Genomic DNA, 14030 nt, shown 5'->3' with positions numbered 1-14030 from the left:
GGTCTTGATGGAGATGATTCTTTAGACCTCTTGTTGTCTCTACCCATGGCTATAAAAAGGAATATGTTCACTTGCACCTTCACCTTCACCTTCAATGAAAATAAATTAAGCTTGCAATTCCACACAACCAACCCAATTTCACAATTGAAATCAAGAAAAATGGTAAACCTTAGGTGAAATTGTGATGGGAATTGAGAATTTGATGAAAGATGAAGATTTGGGAAAGGGAAATTGGTAGGAATTTGGTATAATTGGAGTAGGGGAATGAATGAGTAGAGAAAAGGAGAAGAAAAGGAGTAAGGGTTTATGTGAATTGGGGGATAATGAAGTTGGAGTTTGGAAAAGGGGAAATAAGGGGAAAAAAAATCGGGGAGAGCTGTAGGAGCCGCTGGTAGCGGCTTGAGGCCCGCTGCCAGCGGCTCTGGCAGATTTTTTTTTTTTTTTTTTTTTTTTTTTTTTTTTTTTTTTTTTTTTTAACAAAACGTAGAGGGGGGCCCGCTGGCAGCGGCTCAGGAGCAGCTACCAGCGGCTGGGACAGAAACAAAGGGGTTTGGGCTGCAAGAAGACCCGCTGGTAGCGGCTGCAGAGCAGCTGCCAGCGGCTTCTGCAGGGAAGGCCCCTTTGTTTCTGTTTTGCTCTGTGTTTGCTGCGTTTCGCGCATAAAAATTGCTCCCAAGGCCTCCACCTACACAAAAACAATAAAAACACTCTTCACATCACACGAAAAAAATAAAACTAAACTACGAAAAGTAATGGGGAAGAGTTTTCGATCGGGTTGCCTCCCGATTAGCGCCTTTGTTTTACGTCGTTAGCTCGACGCGGCTCATCCCACTTCGCTACTCCATTGATGGCTCGTAGAGATCGATGCTCTCCACGTTCTCGGTTTTGAAACCCTCGAAGTAGGGTTTGAGCCTTTGTCCATTGACTTTGAAAACCTTATCGGTCTCGGGGCTTTGAATTTCAACTGCTCCATGCGGATATACATTCACCACTTGAAAAGGGCCCTCCCAACGGGACCGAAGTTTTCCCGGAAATAATCTAAGTCGGGATTGATATAGGAGTACTTTGTCACCGACTTTAAACTCCTTCCGCGTGATCATTCGATCATGCCATAGCTTGGTCTTTGCTTTATAAATATCTGCATTCTCATAGGACTCAAGCCGGATCTCCTCTAGTTCTTGGAGTTGCAATTTCCGATGTTCACCTGCTTCATCCATTTGCATGTTGAATGACTTAACCGCCCAATATGCTTTATGCTCAAGCTCAACCGGTAGATGGCACGGTTTTCCGAAGACAAGGCGGTAAGGGGACATCCCGATAGGTGTTTTGTATGCGGTGCGGTACGCCCATAGAGCATCCTCCAACCTCAAACTCCAATCCTTCCTATCCGGATTCACCGTTTTCTGCAGAATTGACTTCACCTCTCTATTGGACACCTCGGCTTGCCCATTGGTTTGTGGGTGATAAGCCGTGGAGATTTTGTGGTGAACAGAGTACTTCCTCAACAAAGCACTCACTGTACGGTTGCAAAAGTGTGTTCCACGGTCACTTATCAACGCCCTTGGGATTCCAAACCTAGAAAATATGTAAGCTTTGATAAAACCTGAAACCACTTTAGAGTCATCAGTCCTAGTGGGTATTGCTTCCACCCACTTCGACACATAATCACAAGCAAGAAGTATATAAGTAAAACCGTAAGAAATAGGGAATGGTCCCATGAAATCTATACCCCAAACATCGAATATTTCACAATATAGAAGAGAGGATTGGGGCATTTCACTTTTCTGGGAAATGTTACCTACTCTCTGGCAATTATCACAGGATTTACAAAATCCATAGGAATCTCGAAACAAACTTGGCCAGTAAAAACCACAGTCGAGAACCTTCCTTGCTGTGCGTTTGGCTCCAAAGTGTCCTCCACAAGCATGAGAATGACAGAAGGTGAGAATGGGGATCACCTCATTTTCGGGGATGCATCTGCGAATGATTTGATCGGAGCAGAACTTCCACAAGTATGGATCATCCCATGCATAGTACTTCGCATCAGTTCGAAGCTTGTCCTTTTGAGACTTCGTGAAACCTGGAGGAAACTGTTGAGAAACCAGAAAATTCACAATGTTAGCAAACCAAGGGCGCAAATCCTTAAGAGCAAATAGAGATTCATCCGGAAATTCTCCTAGGATTTGATATTGGAATGATGGTTGATCAACAATATGGGTCAAACGACTCAAATGATCAGCAACTAGATTTTCCGCGCCTATCTTGTCCTTGATTTCTAACTCAAACTCACATAAGAGCAGAATCCATCTTATTAGTCTTGGTTTGGCCTCTTTCTTCGTCATCAAGTGGCGAAGAGCTGCATGATCAGTGAAAACAATTACTTTAGTACCAAGCAAATAAGATCGAAACTTTTCTAGAGCAAATACTACAGCTAACAACTCTTTTTCTGTGGTAGTGTAGTTTCGTTGGGCTGAATTGAGGGTCATTGAGGCATAATAGATCACATGAGATGCCCTCCCTACTTTCTGGCCTAAAACAGCTCCAACTGCATAATCACTCGCATCACACATTATCTCAAATGGTCGAGACCAATCTGGGGCTTGAATGATAGGGGCAGAAATGAGCTTAGCCTTCAATTCATCGAAAGCCTTCTTGCAATCATCATCAAAGTGGAATTTCACATCTTTCTGCAGCAATTTGCACATAGCATTTGCAAGCTTTGAGAATCCCTCAATGAACCTACGATAGAAACCTGCATGGCCAAGAAAAGAACGCACTTCACGCACATTAGTAGGATAAGGAAGAGACTGAATAGTGTCAATCTTAGCCTTATCAACCTCAATACCTCTAGAAGAAACTACATGACCTAACACAATGCCCTGTTGGACCATAAAATGACATTTCTCAGAATTCAAGACAAGGTTAGAGTCAATACATCTTTTGAGGACCATAGATAAGTGATGCAAGCATTTATCAAAAGAATCACCATACACAGTGAAATCATCCATAAATACCTCCATGAAATGCTCAACAAACTCAGAAAAGATGCTCATCATGCATCTCTGAAAGGTTGCAGGTGCATTACATAGGCCAAAAGGCATACGGCGATAAGCAAATGTGCCAAAAGGACATGTAAAAGTTGTCTTTTCCTGATCTTCAGGTGCAATGGGCACTTGAAAGTACCCAGAATACCCATCAAGGAAACAGTAATAGGATTTCCCTGCAAGTCTTTCAATCATTTGGTCAATAAAAGGTAAAGGGAAATGGTCTTTCCTAGTTACTGCATTCAACCTACGATAATCAATGCAAACTCGCCAACCATTTTGAACTCTAGTAGGAACCATTTCACCCTGTTGATTTTCTACCACAGTCACACCACTTTTCTTAGGAACCACCTGCGTAGGACTGACCCATTTACTATCAGATATAGGAAATATCATTCCTATTTGCAATAATTTTATGATCTCCTTCTTTACCACGTCCATCATGGGAGGATTTAGGCGACGCTGAGGTTGCCTCACAGGTTTGGCATCATCTTCTAACAGAATACGATGCATGCAAGTGGATGGACTTATTCCCTTAATGTCTGCAATGGTCCATCCAATAGCTAACTTGTGCTCTTTCAGCACTGTCACCAACTTGTCCTCTTGCTCCTTGGTCAATTTGCTTGAAATTATAACAGGTAAAGTATCGTTCTGACCAAGGAACACATATTTCAAATGATCAGGAAGTGGTTTTAGCTCCACCTGGGGTGCCTGCAAAACAGAAGGTAAGAGTTTATCAGTAGGCACTGTCAATGGGGTAGGTGTCGAACCTGGTGGTCTAAGTGGAAGCTTGGAATGACCATTCAACTCTGCTACCATCATCTGCACACTATTAGGCAAAGGAATATCCAAACAATCAGCAGATAAATTATTAGAAATGGAAGTGAGGAGCGCATCCTCGCCCTCAACATTGAAGACATCCTGCACTATAGGATCAATGATATCAATGGAACACAAAGAATGAGTGTCAACAGGGTATTTCATGGAATCATAGATGTTATACACAATTTCTTGTCCATCAAACTCCATAGTCAAAGAACCAGTAAAAACATCAATTTTAGTCCTAGCAGTTTTCAAGAAAGGTCTTCCTAACAAGATGGGTACTGCTTGTCTATCATGTTCCATATCAAGCACATAAAAATCAGCAGGAAAAATTAGTTCATCAACTTTCACAAGCACATCTTCCACTACTCCCTTAGGATAAACATTTGATCTATCAGCTAATTGAATCACTACCCCGGTGTCATGTAAGGGTCCAAGTTCCAAAGATTTGAACAGTGAATATGGAATAACATTAATTGATGCACCCAAATCCAACATTGCTCTATGAAAAGTGGTGTCCCCTATTGTAACTGGAACAGTAAACATACCAGGGTCACTGCATTTTTCAGGAAGTTTCTTTTGGAAAACTGCAGAAACATGAGCACTGACTTTCACTTTTTCCTTCCCTCCTAACCTGTGCTTCCTCTTAATAGTACAAAGTTCTTTCAAAAATTTAGCGAATCGAGGAACACTCTTTATTAAATTCAAAAGGGGAATGTTTACCTCACACTTGCTGAATGTTTCATAGATATCTTTGTCCTTCTCATACCTCTTCGTTTCTTTCAAAGCTTCAGGAAAAGGTGGTGTGGGTTCATAAGATGGAAAAGTGGGAGGATTTGCTACAGCTTCATGTTCCACTTCCTTCTCCTCAGCTCCAATCAACTCTTCAGCCCTCTTAGTTGCAATTTCAGTCTCTTTCAGCTCCTTGCCATTTCTCAATGTAATAGCGTTGGCTTGTTGCTTAGGATTCAACTCCGTTTGAGATGGAAGTTTTCCCGAATCCTTAGCTTCAAGTCTGCTCACTGCACTTGAAATTTGACTCACTTGACTTTCCAAATTCTGAATACTGGATTTGGTCTCTTGCTGGAATTGCACCATGTTTTGCTGCATAGTAGAAACATTAGAAGTTAGTGATCTAATCATTTCATCAGTTGACATATTACTCGAATTTGAGCTTTGGCCTTGAGGTTTGGCTAATGGTGCCCTATATTGCTGATATTGCTGCTGGCCTTGAGCATTTTGCTGTTGTTGTTGGTTCCCCTGGGAATTCCCATATCTCAAATTTGGATGATCCCTCCATCCTGGATTGTATGTATTCGAATATGGATCATATCTTCTCTGAGGACCTTGCCCTTGGAAACCCATTGCATTGGCCTGCTCATTCTGTTCCTCTTGTAATTGAGGACATGCATCAGTGGGATGTCCTGTGGAGGTGCATAAACCACAAGCATTCAGTTGCTGTGGATTCCTTGAGTTCACCATGAACTCACGCATCATAGAAGTCAAATCAGCTACTTGACTCTCTAACTCAGTTGTATTTGAATTTGCTGCATTCACCCGGCGCGTGGGGGTTCTCTGACTGAACTGCCTAGAATTCTCTGCTAGCTCTGCAATCAGCCTAGTTGCATCTCCTGGAGTCTTATTCACTAGCCCTCCACCACTTGCTGCATTCACCATCCTCAAATCATCATCTGTTAGACCTCCATAGAAGTATAGGATGAGGTCTTGATCGGAATACCCATGGTACGGACAACTAGCACACAATCTCTTGAATCTCTCCCAATACTCATACAAGGACTCATCTTCCTTCTGATCCACATTGCTGATAGCTTTCTTAAGGCTTGCAGAAATAGTGGCTGGGTAATACTTCTCTAAGAAACACTTCTTCAAACCTGCCCAATTTGTTATGCTCCCTGGGGGAAGATAGTAAAACCAATCCTTCGCTGCATCTTTGAGAGAAAAAGGAAATGCTCTCAACTGAATTTGCTCATCAGTCATCCCAATCGGTTTCATGCTAGTACATACCACATGAAATTCTGCCAGATGTTTATTTGGATCTTCACCCTTCATGCCATGGAATGCCGGCAATAGATGAATTAGACCAGATTTGATCTCAACATTAGCACCTTCCTCCAACTGCTGATATGCGATGCACAACGGCTGTTGGTTCAAGTTAGGAGCTGTTAGCTCTCTCAGTGTTCGATTTTCTGCCATCACTTCCTCTTCTTGAATGTTGAAGATGTATGTTGATTCACTGGGGTTTGTTCTTGCCTCTCTTCGCAACCTGGAAATATTTCTTTCAATTTCTGGATCAAACTGCAAAACTTCTTTGTTAGCAGAACGGGTACTTATCATACCCTAGCGAACAAACAAAGAAAAAAATAGCTAAGAACAATCCTAAAATAAATTCTACTAAGATAAACAATTAAACGGTAACGCCTAAGTCCCCGGCAACGGCGCCAAAATTTGGTGTGCCTCAGTCGTATGCAACCAAAAATATCACAACTAAACTAACTGCAAATAAACGTAGTTAGGGAAGTCGAGTTCGAATCCACAGGGAAAAAGGGACTAATAACTGGAAACCTAAGTGGAAATACTCTAGGACGGTAGTAACCTAAGTAACGAGGGGGGTTTTCACGAGCAATGATGATAAATGAACTAAGTAAGAACAACGAACGTAATGAATAGGTAATCAATGAGAAGAACGGTCTTGGTTATGCGAAATCCACTAATGAACATACAAATTGATCATAGAAGTCTCCTCAATCAAGCTCTATTGAACACCTTGTTGTAGAATTCCTAGATTCTAAATTCTCATAAATAGTTAGAAATAGCAAAGGGCTCCTTTCTAACCCTTTCCAATGCACAATTCAAGACAAGCGCTCTAAATTATCCACAAGAAGAAAATAAACGGAGAAATCAACAAGGATTGAATAAATTAACACAAGCGGTCTAATTTCTTCAATAATATTATTCCCTCTTCAAGTTATCAACCAAAAGCATGCATCAATAACCTAAAGTTGCTACTTTGGAAAGATTAATTAGATGCAAGCGAATCCAATAATTCTAACCTAGCAATTGATTAAAGCAAATCATGAAATTAATTCAAGGAACAATATATATTCAATAGATATTAAGAGAAGAAAGATCTCACAATTCGTAGCTAAAAGCTTCAATCTTTAACCAAGAATCCGGAAGATTAAGCTTCCATGGATTCTTATTCCAAAACAAAGAATTCTGAAAATTCCAAGAAAACCCTAGAAAGCTTTTTTTTCTCAAAACTTAATTCTCCTTTTTCTCTCTTCAAACTTAATTAAAACTAAGCTATTTATATGTTTCTATATTTTAATAACATAACACAATAATAATAATAAAATAATATCCAAAACACGAGCCAAAACAAAGCCAAATTGCTGAAAATTAACCAAAACAGCCCGAATTTCTGCCAGAGCCGCTGCCAGCTGCTCTGGACCCGCTGGCAGCTGCTCTGGCAGCCCCTCACTCTGGTATACCCGCTGCCAGCGGCTCTGGCCAGCTGCCAGCGGCCCTGGCAGCGGTTCCTGCTGTTTTCGCCTTCTTTCCTTGCTTCTTCTTCTTGCTTTGCTTCACCTTTTCCTCAAGCTTTCTTCCTTGCTCTTCCATGCTCCATCACAACTCTCAAATCACGAGCCAAGGTCCATCCTTCTTACATAACTCTTCATTGGTTCCCGAGCTCACTCACTCACTTATACTCATAAATCCCGCCTTTTGCACATAAGTGAGATCACAGCCCAAAACTCACAAAAGCTAACAAAAGTACATATAAAGCATCAAAACACACCCTAAAATGCTTCTCTCAACCCATGATAAGAAGGCTTATCACACGTGTCCCCTTAAAAGAAGATTACATGGCCGGCCAAAAGAAGTGGGCTAGGATGTTCATCTTATGGGATATGCTGAGGATGCAAAGGGAAAGTGATTTGGTGGTTCCATAGGACCTCCAAGTCGTAATTGATCCTAAACCCTTTATATATCCACAACCGAGTGTTACGTTGCCTGTGCCGGATATTCCAACTACCATTTTTATGGGCGGCTACAGCGATGGAGCGCATGCTATGGAGGTGAGTTCCACGATTCACACAATCCAACTTGATATTGGTTCCTGGATATTACCAAAATCCAAAAATCGTTACGTTGTTTCTCATGTAAGGCCCGAAAAGAGATTTCATATTGAAAATAGGCCTCCAATCCCCGAAGGAACTATTGTGTTGTTGTGGAATTTTCGGGGAATGACAAGAAACTCATTCGAAGACAATTTTATTTTCTTGTATCACAAGTACTCACCTTCAATGTTCGTACTCACCGAAACCCGTATATCTAAAGATGCCCTCGATTATGTTCAACGGAAGTTGGGAACTAACTACAAACTTGAGGTTTTTGGCTCGACTGGTGGATAGGTGGGGTGGCTTTATTGTGGGATCCGGTTCTCCTGATTCATTTCTTCGAGCACAAGGGGTATAATGATCAAGGTCTAGCTGTGTCAGTGATATACGAGGTGATCTCCAACTTATTTTATTTTACTATGTTTTCTATTAATTTGGTATTATGTTAATATAATTATCTTGTTAAGTAAAAAAAACAAATTTGAGATTTAAATAAATTATGTAGAAAATTAGTTTTCTGTTTTATTATTTATTTGGAAGTACAATTTCCACTAGTTATATGTTACAAGATGCATGATAGTGAAATTTATTTGTTTGCTTTCACTATTTACATTTTTATATATTTCGTAATGTTTTAAAATAACTTTTAAGTTTGATAGTAATAGTTGTTACTTGTTAGGTTGATAAGAATTTAACTGCAAGTAAAAATGATATCAAGTAAAAAATAAAAAAACATATATTAAATTCAACTTGAAAGTAAAAATGGTAACATAAAAATGATAGGGTCAGTAAACTAGGGTAGGAATATAGGTGGATTTTGTTAGTCGAGGTACATTTACATGTCAGTGACTTCAAGTGTTACATAGATAGATTGAACTCCCACTTTAAGTATGTTTGTGCTAGATTTTTGCTTGATATGTTGAAACAATGATTCCCATTTTTTGCTCTGTCATCTTTTAGGCTTTAGTGTTCTTATTAGGTTGAAATAAATGAATATACTCACTTCACCTACATTATCTTTTTTAGCGTAAGATTCTATTAAAAACAATGAGTTTAGCGTATAATAAATATGGTGATTAAGTTATAAATTATATTTAAATTCAAGGTTTTATTCATTAACTATTTTAGATAAAATTAGCCTTCAATTTACTCTAAGTATTGTGATCTTTTAGATGCATTGGGCAAAGGTTGAGTATGAGGAAGAGGAAGATGAAAAGGAAGAGGACGAGGAGGAAGAAGAGGAGGAAGAGGACGAGGACCCTATGAGCACCTCAAGTGGCAGTTCTTCTGGAGATGACGCAGCTGAAATATTAGCTGAGATTCAAGACGAGCGTGGATTTAGTCTAATAATCTAATGTTCGACTTTAATGGACAATCTATTAACTTCTAATGTACGGCTACTAAATGTTGCATTTTGTTAAACTTTATGGAACTTCGGTTTAATCTGTTTTATTACTAAAATTTGAGGACTGACTACCAAGTATCTATTAATCAAATGAATCACTTGTTAAAACATATTAAAAAAAAAATCAATTAAATGACTTGAGTCACCTATATATACTTATTGCTTACATTAATCTAATGCATCACTGATAATTTTTTATTTGTTGTTACCCCTATATCCCCCCTTTTTCCCTTACTATTGTTACATAAAAAAAAATAAAAGAAGATAGCTTTGACTCTTAGCTGATTGACATGTCGATCAATGATACATCTTTATGGTTAATAATATGTTTTAAGAAAAAAAAATGAGCTTAATAAATAAATTAATAAGAATGCATGATACATAAGATGATATTTGTATGAATCATAAGTTGAAAAGCTAATAGTTAAATCATAACGATAAATTTTTTTGTAGGCACATAAGAAAGACACATACTTATGAAACCGAATACTTTGAATTTGTAAGGAAGCATAATAATTAGTCAAACGTACTTCACTTTGACACCTGAAACAAAGTGAAATTTGATGCTACATAAACTCTTAACACCAAAATATTGTCCCTAAGTAGTAAATTTTAAATAAAGACACAAAACATAATGCATAAACATTAAAAGGAATTATGGTAACAACAAACATTATTGACCAATATTTAAAAGCCTTTCAAAATAAGAACCGCAGTGACAATTGCAATAGTCACTGATATCTTCATCACAGTTGTAAGAGACCTTTCAAGGAACTCGAGCCTATGCATGAAGTACCGGAAACCATCTTGTGGAGGTGTGTGAACCAAATCCGAATCAGTTGCCTAATCCCAGCAGTCGCAACGTCTGCATTTGTAGTATGGCCAATTCATGTTTGTTTCGAACATCGAAATGCGAAATTCAGCCACAAATGGAGGATTGCATAGACACTGCCTTGTTGCAACACAAGCGAGGTCAGTCGTGACGGTTGGATTAGTTGAACGGGTTTTATTCCGTAATATTGAGGTGATAGGGTTATAATAAAAATAAGGGATATGTTTTAATTGTAAACTTCAAGGGCTTGGACATAGCTTAAGTAGGTGACAATCTTGGAAGGAAAACATGTACTTATTTCCCGCCAGATTCTTCTAGGACTTTTCATCATATATATATATAGGTGTTGCAAAAATCATTAAATTGATTTTGTGTTCATAAAGGGTAACACTTAATATTCATACTTTGTACAATTACTGTTTATATAAAATATAAGTAACAACTCTTTTTTTTTTTAAAAAAAAAGAAATATAATAAAAACAATGACATAGAAATGTAAGAGAAAAAAAAGGATAGAAATAAGAGAACAAAGTAGTTGGATGCATTGAATTTTGTAGGTAACTCTTAACACCAAAATACTGGCAAGTTCTTTAATGATGAAGAAAAGACCTTAGTTGACTTCTGACCTTTTTGTACACATATGAGGCAACAATAGTATTCTAATCAAAATTGCCCTTCTCTCGACATCCAAAAATTGCGATAAACTCAATAAGGGCCAATACTTGCCTAGATAAAGCATGTACAAAAACTAAAGCTAAGCAAACACAACAATATTTATCTAAACCGAAAGTATGTGACATGTTCCTTTGCATATAAGTAGACTAATTTAATGCATCCTTGTTTTTTCTTCATCTAAATATTAACATTTTATGGTAAGGGAGCATATGTTCAAACTAAGCAAGTCATACTGCTAATTAGAAAAAAAATAAAAACATTCCAAAATTAATTAGTTAGATATAAGTACTCACAGAATTCCAACGTAGTTAGATATAACAACAAAATTTAAAGATATTAAGGACAAATACTATAATAAACACTATATTAATATATTTAGTTATTTAATTAATTATATCCGATAATTTCAGTATTAGTGCCGTAATAATTTCTTATACTTTTTTAATAATTTAACTCCATATATAAAATTTATAAATGCTCAAGTATACTTTTATGCCAAAGGCAAAATGGATACTTTGATTAGATTTTATACTCTGGGGTCTTCATCAATCAAAATGCAAGATAGTGTACTCTATCTTATTGTATGGTTTGCATACCTATTTATTTTAATTATTAATTTGACTTTTTTTTATTTATTATTTAAAGTCATCCACCCTTTATCTAGTCATTCATATGACATTTGTATTTAGACACCCCTAACTTTATATTTCTGTCAACCTAATAAAAATTCTTTTATATACTTGTAAAATCCAAAACACTTGGTATGATGTAATATACCTGTATAGCTTTCATAAAAACTCAAAATAATGTAAGAGTTAATATCACTACTTTCCAAGTCTAATTAAGTGACAATTGTGATATTGAAATTACATTTCTATCTACTTAAGTATGACACCATATCACTCTACAGAAATCATCAAAAAAATATCATGTATACATAAATATCAACTAACATATAAGTAAAACTTTAATTAATAATATTATCATAATGAGGCCTCTTACAAGAGGGATGAGATCAATACAATGAAAAATAGGACCTATTGTACTTAATGAATTTTAGTGACAAAAACTTCAAATACTAACCTACACAAGTACACCCCGATAACCATCGTTACACCCATAATTTATAGGAAAGTTCCTCATACATGCATAGTTTAATAGTATCATTAATTTAAATTAAATAAGACAAACAACAAAACCCTAATAATTATTCATCAAAATAGTCTACATCTCTTCATTTTCCTTAAATGCTACATCATTGTCGCTTTCCATATCATCTTCGCTATCATCTTTGGTATCATCTTAACTTGATATATCATCTTTTGGTATCATCTTCGCCTTTTTTATTCCCAATCATCATCTGAGGAATGGGTCTCATAAGCTTCATCTTCATCATTCCATTCATCGGCCGAAGTTAGCTCCTCATAAGTGTCAAAATAGTTATTCCTTGTCCGTACTTTCCCAGCAAAATCCAACACTTTTTGGTACTCCTCTGGGTAGTCCTTAGTGTTGAAGGGGTTGGCCGTACAAAGAGCCTTGTGGGCATTAGGATCATAACCATTTTTCAGTAACATCATTGCCTTGAATTGGACATATTTTGCATCATATCCATAACTAATTAAGCAATAAATTTCAGAAAAATCATCATGAGAGAAGCCAACCCACTCCATAGTTAAGACGGGTTTGTCGAGGTCTTTCTTGGGATCAAGGAATTTCCCACCCAACACTAACAAACCCTAAACAGTACAGTCATTATTGTGGGGTGCCATTTTTTCTTGAATCATGAGTAGCCAATCTTCCAAGGGCATGAAAAACTCAAAGACTCTTCTTAGGAAACGATTTAAGTAGGAAAACATAAAGCAATTAAGTAAAGTGTGTCTTAGGTGAGCTAGGTTAAAGCTAAAGCACATTTTGCAATAATTTAGGAGGTAAAAAATATAACAATACACCTCTTTCCTAAAATTTGTAGCCCTCCCGAGTGACATAGGTGTTAAGAACGGATACTCGGGATGGCAAGTAATACCCGAGACGGCCCCATACCCAAGGCGAGTGATAGTACTAAGTTGGTGTCCTCGCAACATTGATTTTTGACGTTCTAGAACATAATGAGTACCGGTAAGGCGCTTAACGTCATATTGCCCTTTTTCATCGATTTGATTGAGCAAGTCTTCCAACCGTGCCATAGTCACCTCCTCTCTCCTTTGCCGAATCGTTTTCTTTTTCACTAGTCTCCTCCCCTTTACCATCTTCGAAGTCACCCTATCTAGCTTTTTTAGCCAAATAACAACACAAAGTTAGTATAATTAAAATATATATGTTACAAAAAATGTACGAATTTGATACTAGTATTACTATTATAATTGGAAAAATAGAAACCTTGGTGTGTACTCTTTTTCTTACTGGTAAAACAAAGGAAACACAAATGTCCTTACTTGTTTAATAAATATTTCTTACTATATATGCCTATTAAGTACCTATTATATAGATATAAGGGTGTTGGAGTAGAAATTATAGATATTATGACCAACTTGTAAAACCATAAAGTCTACTTTCACAAACACCTAATTTAGTAAATGATAAGGAGGTGATATTATTTTATTGTTGTCCATTATATTTTAATTTGCATCAACATTTGTTTCTTGAAATTCAATAACTCGGGAAATTGAAATCTATTATAACGATTTCGCCGTGATTTTTACGACTTTAGGATCATTCACCTTATTACAAGTACATTAATTAAGTATATACGTTAATTTTAAGAGGAAGTACACTAAACCAGTGGCGGAGCCACTAAGAAAATTTGGATGATAAATGTCCCCCAAAAATCAAACCAAAAATATCAAGTTCTTTTTTGGGGTAAAATACAAGAATTTGTTAAAGGTAATATATAAATTATACTTGGAAGTACAAACGTTAATATAGCATTGGCTTCATGGATGAGGTTTTATTGGCTTCATGGTTAGATATATATAGAGGTTAGAACTTGGTCCTAGGTTCGAATCCTCACAATAGTTGATTTATTATTGGTTTTTCTTTATCTAGCTTATATTTCGTATTTTTTTTCGTCTTAGTTGTTTAAGGATTTCATTAATTGATAGTTGCATTTTAAA

The 14030-nt window shown here is 37.0% G+C and overlaps 1 protein-coding gene across 1 annotated transcript; it reads right to left on the bottom strand.

The window, feature by feature from the left end:
• Positions 1-509: 509 nt before the first annotated feature.
• Positions 510-6080, bottom strand: LOC110734785. The gene is made up of 6 exons (XM_021914934.1): positions 5930-6080; positions 5382-5530; positions 5030-5126; positions 1961-4888; positions 890-1456; positions 510-685 (listed from the first exon to the last, which is right to left on the bottom strand). Exons 1-6 carry the CDS (start codon positions 6078-6080, stop codon positions 510-512), a joined length of 4068 nt encoding a protein of 1355 aa, XP_021770626.1.
• Positions 6081-14030: the final 7950 nt, after the last annotated feature.

This window comes from Chenopodium quinoa, unplaced genomic scaffold (genome assembly GCF_001683475.1).
Source record: "Chenopodium quinoa cultivar QQ74 unplaced genomic scaffold, ASM168347v1, whole genome shotgun sequence".
Classification (NCBI taxonomy): Eukaryota; Viridiplantae; Streptophyta; class Magnoliopsida; order Caryophyllales; family Amaranthaceae; genus Chenopodium; species Chenopodium quinoa.
Note: the sequence above shows the minus strand (reverse complement) of the source record. Positions and strands in the feature narration are given on the sequence as shown.

Excerpts from the sequence above, each read along its gene's own strand:
- LOC110734785 (XM_021914934.1), bottom strand. The coding sequence starts at position 6,080 with ATGGCAGAAAATCGAACACTGAGAGAGCTAACAGCTCCTAACTTGAAC. Across the intron at positions 1,457-1,960 it reads CAGATGCATCCCCGAAAATG|AAACCAATGGGCAAGCCGAG; the intron begins AGGTGATCCCCA and ends CTTATCACCCAC. Across the intron at positions 686-889 it reads CAAACCCTACTTCGAGGGTT|GTGGAGGCCTTGGGAGCAAT; the intron begins TCAAAACCGAGA and ends GTTTTTGTGTAG.